Below are 11,768 nucleotides of genomic sequence, written 5' to 3'. Positions count from 1 at the left end.
CATGGTGAGACTCTGACGTTCTTTAATTTGTTCAGGCTTGTTTTGTGGCCTGTGTGATCTATTTTGGAGAATGTTCTGTGTGCACTTGAAAAGAATGTGTATTCTGCTGTTGTGGGGAGTAATGTTATGAATATATCTGTCAAATCCATCTGTTCCAGTGTCATTCAAAGCCATTGTTTCCTTGCTGATTGTCTGTTTAGATGATCTGTCCCCTGATGTAGGTGGGCTTGTTAAAGTCCTCTACTACTGTTGTATTTATTATTGGTTAGTTCCTTTATATTTGTTGTTACCTGTTTTATGTATTTGGGTGCTCCTATGTTGAAGCATTAATATTTATAGTATCTTCATGTTGGATTGTTCCCTTTATTATATAGTATCATTCTATGTCTCTTGTTATAGTTTTTAAGTCTAATTTGCCTGATATAAGTATTGCTACTCCAACTTTCTTTTGACATTCATTTGCATGGTAGATGTTGCTCCAGTCCCTCACTTTCAATCTGCACGTGTCTTTAGCTGTAAAAGGAGTCTCTTGTAGGCAGGATGTAGATGGGTCTTGTTTTTGTTTTTGTTTTTTTAATCCATTCTGTCACCCTGTGTCTTTTGATTGGAGTGTTTAGTCCATTTACATTCAAAGTAATTACTGATATGTACTTATTGTCACCTTACTTATTTTTTGTGGTTCTCAAGATTTTCTCTCATCTTTTGTCTTTCATGGTTTGGTGGTTTTCGTTAATGATGTATTTGGATTCCTTTCTCTTTGTTTCATATTTGAGTGGTTTTTGATGGTTACCTAATGGTTACCATTAGGTTTGTATGTAACCTCTGGCATACAGCAGTCTATATTAAGTTGAAGATTAAGTTTGAACCCATTCTTTACTCCTCCCCACATTTTAGGTATATGTTGTCATGTTTTACTAACTTTTATCTTGTGAGTTCCTTGACGTTTTAGAGAAATATTCATTTTAATTGCTTTTGTGTTTCCTATTTTTATATTGTCACTTTTAGTCTCTCCTTTCCACTCAGGGTCCCCTTTAATATTTCCTGCAGGACTCGTTTAGTGGTCATGAATTCCTTTAGTCTTTGCTGTCTGGGAAACTCTCTCTCCTATTCTGAACGATAGATAGCCTTGCTTGATATTTTTGGCTGCAGATTTTTCCCAATTAGCACTAGAATATATCATACCATTCCATTTTTGCTTGGTAAGTTTCTGCTGAAAAATCCCTTAATAACCTTACAGGGTTTCCCTTGTAAGTCACTGTCTTATTTTGTCTTGCTGCTTTTACATTTTTTTTTCTTTATCACTATATTTTGCCTATTTAATTACAATAGGTCTTTGGATCTGCTTTTGTTGATTTTGGGGGTTTGGAGGGGGAGTCCTCTTTGTCTCCTATACCTGGATATGTTTCCTTCCCTAGGTTAAGTAAGTTTTCAGCTATTATTTCTTCAAATAAATTTTATTCCCCCTTTTCTCTTTCTTCTATTTCAGGGACTCTGATAATTTGAGTATTTGATGGAGACACTGAGTTCCCTAAATCTATTCTCATTTTGCATAATTCTTTTTTTCTCTTTTGTTCAGCTCGATTACTTTCCATCACTCTGTCTTCTGGTTATTAATTTGTTTATGTTCTCCCAGCCTGCTGCTCATTCCATCAAGCATGTTTCTGAGTTCATTTTTGAGCCCTTTATCTTTGCTGTGTTATTCCTTATCTCTGTGTTAATAGTCTCACTAATGCCTTCCCCTCTTTTCTCAAGTCCAGTGAGGTGTTTTTTTTTTTTTTTTTTTTTTTTTTTTTTTTTATGATCATTACTTTAAATTCTCTGTTGGGGTGCCCAGTGGCTCAGTCAGTTAAGCGTCCACCTTCAGCTCAGGTCATGATCTCATGGTTTGTGAGTTTGAGTCCTGCGTCGGGCTCTGTGCTGACAGCTCAGAGCCTGCTTGAGGTCATCCGTCTCCCCCCTCTCTACCCCTCCCCCACTCATGCTCTCTCAAAAAAAAAACATTAAAAAAAGAAAAGAAAAATCAGGCATGTTACTTATTAATCTGTTTTGCTTATGGCCTTGTCCCGTTCTTTCATTTGGCACAAGTTTCTGATTTTGTCTTAGTCTCTGTGCTTGCTTCCATACGTCAGGAAAGAACTGCAACTCCTGTTCTTGTTCTCGAGGGTAATGGCTTCATTAAGAAGTGGTCCTGTGGTACTGTGCCATGTGGTGTCCCTGTTCCCCAGGACCTGGCACTTCTGCATGTCTCCAACGTGTGCTGCCGTGTGCTCGGCTGTCGTGTCCTGGCTACTTTATGCTTCAGGGCAGTCATCTGCAGAGGCTCTTTTTTCCTGTTGTGGGTGGTAAAATTTCATCCCTGGCCTGAATGTGCTGTTTTAGCTTTGGTGCATGTAAAACAAGACCTCACCACCACCAGAATTGAGACCCTGCGATATTCCCAAGTTGGTAGACAGTGTGCACAGTAGGTTGGGGAAGTCCTCTGGGGAAGGAGCCCACCACACTGGGACTCAGGCAGCAGGGCTAGAAAGGCGGTTCCACTGGGTGTCGGGGCTTGGTGTGATCAAGGTAGGTACGGAGTGTGGGTGCTGCGCTGTTCCTTCAGGTTGCCCTGTGCTTACGCTGAGGAGTGGCAGAGGGAAACGGCCGTTCCTTTATCATCAGAAGGGTCTCTCCATGAACCCTGTCTCTCGGAGACATGCTTGGAGACGAGCAGACACCTCCCCGCTGTGTGCCTCAGGCGCGCTTCACATCTGTTTCCACGCTGTAGGTCTGTGGGCTGTTCGCCTGCCTTCTCTGCGACAGCAGCACAGTGCCCTTGGGTTCCGCCTGGGCTCCATCCCAGCCAAGCCTCTGACCTTTAAAACTCTAGGCTTTAAGCCCTACTGACTGCAAGAACTCATGAAATTTGGCCCCTGTCACTTTCGAAGCCAAGTGCTATGAGCATTCATTTCCCTGTGTCAGTCTGCCTCTAGCCTGTCTCCGTGACCGCAGCTTCCTCCCCACCACAGCAGCCTCGATCCGTTTCTCTCCCAAACCGCGTCTCCCCGCTTCCTAACTTCTTCATGATGGCTTCTTCTGTACCTTTAGTTGTGGAGTTTGTTCTGCCAGTCTTCAGGTCAATTTCTGGGGGATTTAGAATGATTTGATACTCATCTTGTTGTATTCATGGGACCCGGCGTACCTAGGGGCCTCCTACTTCATGCCATCATCCAATCTCTGGGCTCTAATCTACATTTTGATGAAACCCTTTATTTCATGAATATACTGTAATGATTTTTCAAAAAGACAGTAGCATGCGATCATGCTTTGAAAATTATTCATTAAAAAAAACTAAATAAAAATGTTCTACTTTTTAAACACTTAGTGAAATGTTCAGGGTATTAGCATTATGTAGACATTATAGAAAAGTGTTTGTCTTGGGGCTACTGGTTGGCTCAGTCAAGCATCCAGCTCTTGATTTCGGCTCAGGTCACGATCTCAGTTTGTGAGTTCGAGCCCCACATTGAGCTCTGGCTGTCAGTGCAGAGCCTGCTTGGGATTCTCTCTCTGTCCCTCCCCACCTTGTGCGCTCTCTCTCTCAAAATAAATCAACTTTTTAAGTGTTTATCTTAATGACATTTATTCAACAAACATTTGAGTGTGTACTGTGTGCTGAATGCAGGAAGCAGGGATGAATAAAACACCATCCTACACCATAGGACATAGATCTATGGATTGCAAGTGCTAGTTTAGAAATACACTCAATACTTGTGGAGCCCAGAAGAGCATGTGGAGTAAGGATGGCAGATAAGCGAGTTGTTGAATGCTTCTTGGAGGCATTATCACCTAAAATGTGTTAGCCAGAGGAAGGCATTCTTGGCTGAGAGGTCAGCATGAGCAAAGGCAGAAAACTGTGTATTGTGAATATGTGTGCGTGAATGTAAGGTAGAGCAAGTCAGTGATGCTGGCACAGAAAATTAAAAGCAAAACATGAGGCCATCTGTGTAGCATGGGCCAGATCAGAGAGTTTTGTGGGTTAGGCTGGATTCTGAGCATTATCCTGGAGGCTAGAGGGAGTTTCAAATGTTTTAAGCAGGGGACTAAAGCTATTGGATTTTGTTATAAATATACTCTGGTCGTAGAATGGGAGGGAGAGGGTCTGGGATAGGAAAACTCGTTATATTTTTTGTATTGTTTCAGGAAGAGATTCGCAAGTCTGAAATGAGAGTTAGAGGGAAGACATATAATATTTAGTATGTAGATCAACAGGACTGTGAGTCTGATCACATGTGGGGTAATGGAGTGGGAAGTCTCATTTGGGTGGGTGGTTGAACCCCCAAATTAGGTAGAAATCCAGGAACATGATAAGTTTGGACCTGCTGTATTTGAGTAGGTCTCTGGGTGGGAATGCATCACAGGTAGAAAAATTCAGAGGTCTGGGCTAGAGATCAATGCATGGAGGCTTTAGTAGATAGGGGATAGCTGAGACCATGAGAATGGCTGAGATCAGCCAAGATGAATGTGGAGATAAATGGGATAGGACATTTAAAAGGTAAGTGTGTGAATAAGAGCCCAGGGAAGAGAAGGGAGACATCATATTACAACAGAGGACAAAGGAGTAGTTTTAAGGAATGAATTATTAGTGGCAAATACAGAAGAGATCCTCTGATGAGATCAGAAGTAAACACACTCAGTTGGCAATCAAGAGGTCACTGTATGAGGGACGAGAACCAGAGGGGGGTGGGAAAAGTGAGGCGGTAAATGTGCACAGCTTGAGAACTCTGGATCTGAATGGAAGAAGGGAGCGTAGAGCTGATGTTAACGAGATTTACGTTTCCTAAAAGGAAGAAACAGGAACATGTTTGCTCCTGAAGAGGAAGGAATAGAAACTGAGAGGTTGAAGATAAGAATTGTTTTTTTCCCAAGCTTAGAAATCTGGTAGGAATCTTCAGGCTACTCAGGAAGACCGCATCAGAATCAAACTTGTAGCCAGTTCGTGCATCAGGACTGTTCATAAGCACAGTAACTAATCCATCTTCGTTAAAACCTATGCCTTCCCTAAGTTTTAAGTCAAAGAAGTAAGAGCTCAATAGCCAATTACAGGATAAAATAAAATTTGTTGTCAATCAAAGAATGATACTGCTTTTTCTGGGATGAATATAAATCAATATAAACGAAGAGTGTATTTTTCTGTGGAGACTATGCTATAGACTGGCAGAAAAGTGACCTGGCAGCTTATACTACTCACCAAGAGAGCAGCACAAGCCCTGAAAAGTGGTAAAAGTTCCATGTCCCTTATGAATACTAATTAAGTCACCAAGAGTCCTTTGTACCAGTAAAGTGAAGGCTTGGCCACCCATGTGATAGCATACAGGCAAAATTCCTGATCATCAAGGACCCACTTTTATGTTAATTAAAAAAAATTTGGTGAAGTTGGTAATTTGATTCTAAAATTCCTTTCAAGAGCGTATTTCTCTTTGCTGGAATAACGCAAACAAATATTTTAATAAATAAGTTTTAATAGAATGAAGAACTGTGAACCAAATAAAGATGGAGTTGTCTCTAGGGAACAGATATCTTCAAATAAAACAATAATTTAAAACAAGGTGAGAAGAACCCGAATACAAGAGAGAGGACTGATTTTAATTGGCTGCAGAATGCTTTGGTTGCTTTAAAAAAAAAAAAAAAAAGTAAATCTTAACATTCAAGACAAAACACACTCAAAAACGTATTTAAAGGCTTGAACACTTGGGCCTGTGTCAGTGGAAGGGATGTTTGTAGCAAGCTAATAAAATCAAGACTTTTTTAAATCTAAATTATTCCTTCCCTTCATTCATCAAGTCAACAAATATTGACTGAGGGCCTGGTAAAGGACATCAAACCTTTGGCAATACACAGGTGCTTTTTAATCAGTCTGTATTCGTCCATGCGTGCTCAGACCCTGAGTTCCTCCTCTTGCAGGCTGGCCTGAGTCCGTGGTCTCCTCTGCCCTCTTTGAGGCTCACACCCTTCACTGATGCTGCCTCCTGCTGACCTCCTGGTCACTTCTCTTCATTCACTGAACATGTCGGTGCCTGACCTAGCTTTCCTCTCTACTTCAACTTCTGCCGTCCTCCTGGATGATTTTAATGTCCACCATCCCACCCAACTGTCCTTTCAGGTTTCCTGTTCTCGTTTGGTCTCATGATCTTCATTTAGCCACTGCAAGATCACACTCCACCATGACCTTGCTCCTCTCTGATCACTAATCCACACATCCTGGTCTGAGACTAGTGTTTCCTGTCCTTCCAAACCTGCTTGTTCCAGCAACTCCCAGCAGCCCAGATCTGTTATCAGACTATCCATCAGGTTTCTTACTGTCTTCCCAATGCTCTGTGTAGCCCTCATGTCCTTACCTATCCACAGTTTAAATATGTAGGACCACTGTTTCAGCAGTTATTCAATTAACATCCCTTTGATCAAACTCATCTGGCAAAACAGCAAGTATCTCCATTTTCTCTGTACCCAGGCATCGGGGTGCTACTATGGAGGGGAACAACAAAGATCACAACAGGCAAATTAAACTTTAAATTCTCAGTCACCAAATAGGTGGGTCCTCCATACCATTCTATCATCCTGCTGTACATTTGGTCACTTCATTCTCCACAAAAACCATTTTAAAACCTTTTTCAAAAGTCCAGTCTCCTTTGGTCTCTGACTTTAACGAGGAAACCGAAGCCTGCATGTGCACCTATCCCCTTCTCCTTCTTTCTAGAATAGAAGCACCCCACCCCTTCCTTGTGAAAGCCAGCCAGTTTCTCCACAGGCGCTTTGGACCCCATCCTCTTCCAACCTTGTATGGAACCCAAAAGCATCACTGATTCCTTTTGGCTCTCTTATCTTTAACTTCTCCCTCTTGCCCGGGTCCTTTTTAGAAAGTAAAGCAGTAGCTAAAACGGGAAAGGGAGACACATTGTTGCTTCATTCTCTCCTTTTCATGTCCAAAATTCAAAGTTTTATAAGATAGCTTCTTTCTGCCATGTGCTGCTTCAGCTGCTGTGGAGGGAATGTTTGCAAGCCACTGGTATTTCCCGGTTAAATTCGGTCGATGCTTTTAATCCCTCACTCTACTTGGTCTCTCAGCAGCATTCCGTACTGTGCCGAAAAACTCCCTTCTTCCTTTACTCCTCCTGGTTTTCCTCTCATCTCTTCAGCTACCACTTGTCAGTCTCCTTTGCCTTACCTTCTGCCACTTAACTTTTGTAGCGTTCCTCTGGTTTTTCCCTCAGTTTTCTTTTCCTTGTACTCTACAGCAGGTTGGCATATTTTCTACTTTAAAGGGCCATAAAGTAAAATCATTGGGCTTTGCAGGGTACAAAGTCTGTCTTTAGCAACTTCTCAACTCTGTTATGGTAGCGTGAAAGCGGCCATAAACAAGAATTAGACTAATGGGCATGGCTTATTCCAAAAGCCTCTGTTTACAAAAACAGACGGGCTGGATTTTGCATGTGGTGTGCCAGGCCATATTTTATATGCTTCCTAGTGAGGTACCCTTTCACGTGTCCCCAAATCTGTATATCCAGCTACCTAACATCCACATCTAAGTGTCTCTATAGCATCTCATGAAAGATCTTAACCTAGAAATTCTGCCCTTTCCCTCCAGATCTGGTCTCTCTCCAGTGTCCTTAATAAGAGGCACTGCCATTCAGATGGTTGCACAAGGCAGAAAATAGAGGAGTACCTAAAAGAGGGTAAGTCTAGAAATGGCCATTATTTGAAGCACACAGTCAAATTTAACATTTCGCTAATAGAGCTAAACTTTATTTCCATGTTAATTACATGTTTATATTTGATGTTGTATACATATTAGAATTAACATACAACTTGGGAGAAAAGCTGAGCGTTCTCCACTGAATGGGTTAAAAAGGAATGTAAAACTACAAAATACTTGTTTAAGTGCTGAATTCTAAATTATGGCAAACAGAACAATAATTACCTTGCCATTTTTCTCTTTCTGGTTTTCCAAGATGAATTTTGTTATAAAATATTTTTCATAACAATTTATTTCAAGAAAGGAAATAAGGGATTAAAACCATTTGACTTTAAGTATAGAGTACAAATAAAGAGTCTTAACACAGAACTCCTATCTTCTATTTAAAATACAAATACTTCATGATAGTATGAATTGAGAGGGATTAACTGATGTCAACTGCAAATCTAAGGACCTAAGCAAACCCATACATGCCATTTGCTTTTGTCTGGAAGAGTTAGACTGATTGAAAGGTGACACACAGTGGAATCCTATTTGAGAACTATGTTAACCATTTGCTACTGAGAATGGGGATGGCCAAATACTAAGTGCTTAGTGACAAATTCAGATTCATTGGTTCCAAGTGGCTAAAAGAATTAATCATTCCACCTCTTCTACAATCTACGGCCATGTACAAGTGTAGATTTTTTTAAAAGTAAAACTCCAGCTACTCTGAAACTGCTGAAAGTCCCAGCACACAAAGAATACTGTTTATAGTAGAATTCCCATGTTTAAAGAAAACCAAAATTATGGATGGTTTATCAAAGTTGTTATTTGGTAATAAATATGGTTTTTTAAATTCTCTAACCCCCATCACATTTTGTGAAGAAAGTTGTGTTCTTCTTAATATTACTAATTTTTAGATACATTTAAAAGAATCAGCTTAAAACTATTTTCCACCAGGAATTACAGGATGAAAACTCTTAATAAAAGTAAATAATGCTTATTTTTCTCATTAAACAAGGGTTTAGAATCATCTGCAAAAACCATGTTCTTTTTAATGATGTTTATAGGAGACATTTAACAGACTTCTACTTCGATTATTCCACTGATAAATACCTTCTCATGTAACTGTTTAGGACAGATGATTTATGGCTTTTCAGTATTTAAAATTTCACATTTAATGTCATGTTAAAGCTTTCAGAAATCAGTCTTCCAAGATGAGATGTTTAAATAAAAGAAAGGATAAAAGAGACAAACTCCTTATCAACAAAGCTTCCTCCCTTCCCCGAACTCAACATTTCTCTTATACTTCAAGGCACGCTCCTCTTCTTAGACCCCAGGGGTCAACAAACTTTTTCTGCAAAAGGGCCAGGTAATAAACATTTCAGGCTTTGTGGGTCATATGGTCACTATGTAACTACTTGACTTCTGTGCTGCCCTGAGAAAGCAGTCATAGACATAGGTATTTACAAAAATAGCAGTCTGAATTTGGCCTGCAGGCCTTAGTCGGCCTCCTGCCTTAGAACAACAGATATAAATAAAACAGAATCATTAAAAAACCAAACCTGGTCTCTAGTCAGATGACTGACTCAGAATCTAGCAGTTAATCACTCTAGAACATTTTGATGTTGAACGCTTTGCTTTGCATGTAGCCAACTTACTATTTTTGGTTAAGACTTTTCTATTCAAACTTATTATTTATGGAGGGATTCAGTTTAATAAATGATGTCCATACAATTTAATATTCAATTTAATTTTTAAAAAAACTTAATGAAAAATATAACAGAATCAAAACATTTAAAATAAGTACACTCACTACCCATTCCAGTAATTCATTTCAGTCATATCAACTATAGAATAGGAAAAATAAATTCCGAAGTGTAATTACTTTAAAATACACTACTTCCACTTTTGTTAATATTTTACATTTATGTATATATTCTGTAGTGGAAGCAGAAATTCTCTCTAAAAACATCTCCTTAAAATCTTGAGGTGCATGTTAGAGCCACAGGCAATATCTGACATATAAAATTGCAGTACAGGCCTTCAAATTTGGCATTTCACTGGTACAATACAATGACCAACATATATAATCACTGTACAGTGCCTAGACGTTCCAGTAAGAACCATTATTTTCTTTAATGTAGAATGATTAATACATATTCTACAAGGGGCAGTGAGGTTAGTAATTCTATAGGGTATGTCCTGACATAACTTTCAAATTGTACAATAACACAAACAACTCGTTAAGGCCATGTTTTATTTGCTGATTAATGGACAAAAGGCAATGTAATTTATTTTCAAGTATTTTCTTGAAAGTCTGTGCTCATAAAAATCATGAAAAGTTGGAAAGACTGTTAAATCACTGAAACTTTAAATATATCTTACACAATCTTGTTTGTACAAAAATACAAGTTAAATATAAACATAAAGCAATCAATGATAATTTTATGCAAATCTGTTTTATGTGATCTTCAGTTATATATAAAAGTTTCTGGGTTCGGTTATTTGTGAAAAGATCAATACCAGATAGAATTACTATCTATTGGCAAAGGGCCCTAAAAAGCTTACTTATCATTAATCTTTTACATGGTTAAGTGCATTTCCTAATTTGAGATCACCTAAACACTGGAAAAAAACAAAAAATGAAAGGGCAGTATGTCCATAAACCAACAAATAATTTGGCTGTAATGTATCATAAAACACAAAGAAACCCCCCACATCTGTACAATAAACATGATTACATACTCACACGCCGGTGCACACGTGCATGCATGCACATGTACACACACACGCAGGCGAGCACGCACACCCAGTCATAAACCCTAATGAGGCGCTACTTCCAGTTCGATATTCAGCTCTGCATTTTTTCTGATTTCATCAAATGAATAGCTTTTTGTCACCTTCCCATTCTTGAAGACAGTGTGGAGAAGATCCTGCACAAATATAATAAGACTAAAATGTAACCGTTATATCAGACGATCAAGCAAAATAAGTTAAGGCTTTGAGGAGTCAGACTCACTAGTCAAATACAGAGATGTTTGATGGCATTCAAATTATGAATGTTTACACGCAGTGCTGGTGGAGCAGGCGGAAAGCATGGCACTATCTAAAATGGCTATGTAGAAATATTTAGCTTTTATATAAAGCAATAATCTAAATATTCGTAAAAGTTTTCCTTGAAGGGAAAACACGAAAACGGTAGCTGATCCTTCTCTTTATTTTTCCAGGTGGAAGATGCTTATTGCTTGGTTGCCCAGAAGAATCATGGCTGTTGCTGATAATTACGACTGACAGTGAGCAAGGAAAGCCTGCCAGGCCTTCCCTTGTTCCTAGACAACAGACTCAACACTGATTAAACTTACAACCCTGGAATTTAATAAATTTCCTAGTCACTGAGTTTTGGACTTAGAACAACAACAAAAAAACATAAAAAAAAAAGAAACCAAACCAGAAACAGAAGTAAGTATTGGCTTCTTGATGAATGCTCAATGACGGATTTAAAAACTCGGTGTATATTCCAGAAGTTACTGATACACGTAATCCATTTGATCGATGCAAGGGTAACAACAGTCAACTGAGAAAACTGAATTCCCTTTTAAGTCTGAGAAAGCCACTTTCGTCTCCCTAAGAAATTGTCTGCCCTTGGTTTCCTTTTTGAAAAATCGACAGATGTAATCTGTTGTGCCTAAGTTTTCCATCAAGATTGAGGTGCATAACCTTTTCTTTCATAAAGTTAAATATCATCAAGGAATGGTGGTTCCTATTCTTAAAATGCCTAGATGATTATAACTGATTACTGCCTCAGATGTTCTAGGGTGTCATTTACATACTCTTGAAATCAATGCATTTTAAAGCCATTGTTGGGGCTTTGTCTACACTGACTTTATCAGTCCATCTGGACACACTCACTAAGCAAACTCTCAGTAGCTACAAGAGTTCAGTGAATGCTACTCAACGACCTGAACAACAGGCTATATTGAAAAGTTTGTTTAGGAACTTATTTTTCATTAAATACAGAAAAATGTTCAGTTCTAGCTCAAAACTTAGTATCACA

General features: G+C 39.0%; 1 protein-coding gene and 1 long non-coding RNA gene across 2 annotated transcripts in view; one reads left to right on the top strand and one right to left on the bottom strand.

The window, feature by feature from the left end:
• Positions 1 to 5,648: 5,648 nt before the first annotated feature.
• NAMPT (nicotinamide phosphoribosyltransferase) overlaps positions 5,649 to 11,768 on the bottom strand; it is a 40,996-nt gene continuing 34,876 nt past the window's right edge. Inside the window, exon 11 of the mRNA XM_042915388.1 lies at positions 5,649 to 10,647. Within this exon, the coding sequence (XP_042771322.1) occupies positions 10,537 to 10,647 (111 nt within the window). The 3' untranslated portion in view covers positions 5,649 to 10,536. The remainder of the gene's footprint in view (positions 10,648 to 11,768) is intronic.
• Positions 7,624 to 11,272, top strand: LOC122206327. Its single transcript, XR_006196416.1, has 2 exons — positions 7,624 to 7,709; positions 10,942 to 11,272. It is a non-coding gene; the product is annotated as an uncharacterized LOC122206327 (long non-coding RNA).

Source organism: Panthera leo, chromosome A2 (genome assembly GCF_018350215.1).
Source record: "Panthera leo isolate Ple1 chromosome A2, P.leo_Ple1_pat1.1, whole genome shotgun sequence".
In the NCBI taxonomy this organism is placed as follows: domain Eukaryota; kingdom Metazoa; phylum Chordata; class Mammalia; order Carnivora; family Felidae; genus Panthera; species Panthera leo.
The sequence above is the reverse complement of the archived record's forward strand: the minus strand, read 5'-3'. Positions and strand labels throughout refer to the sequence as shown.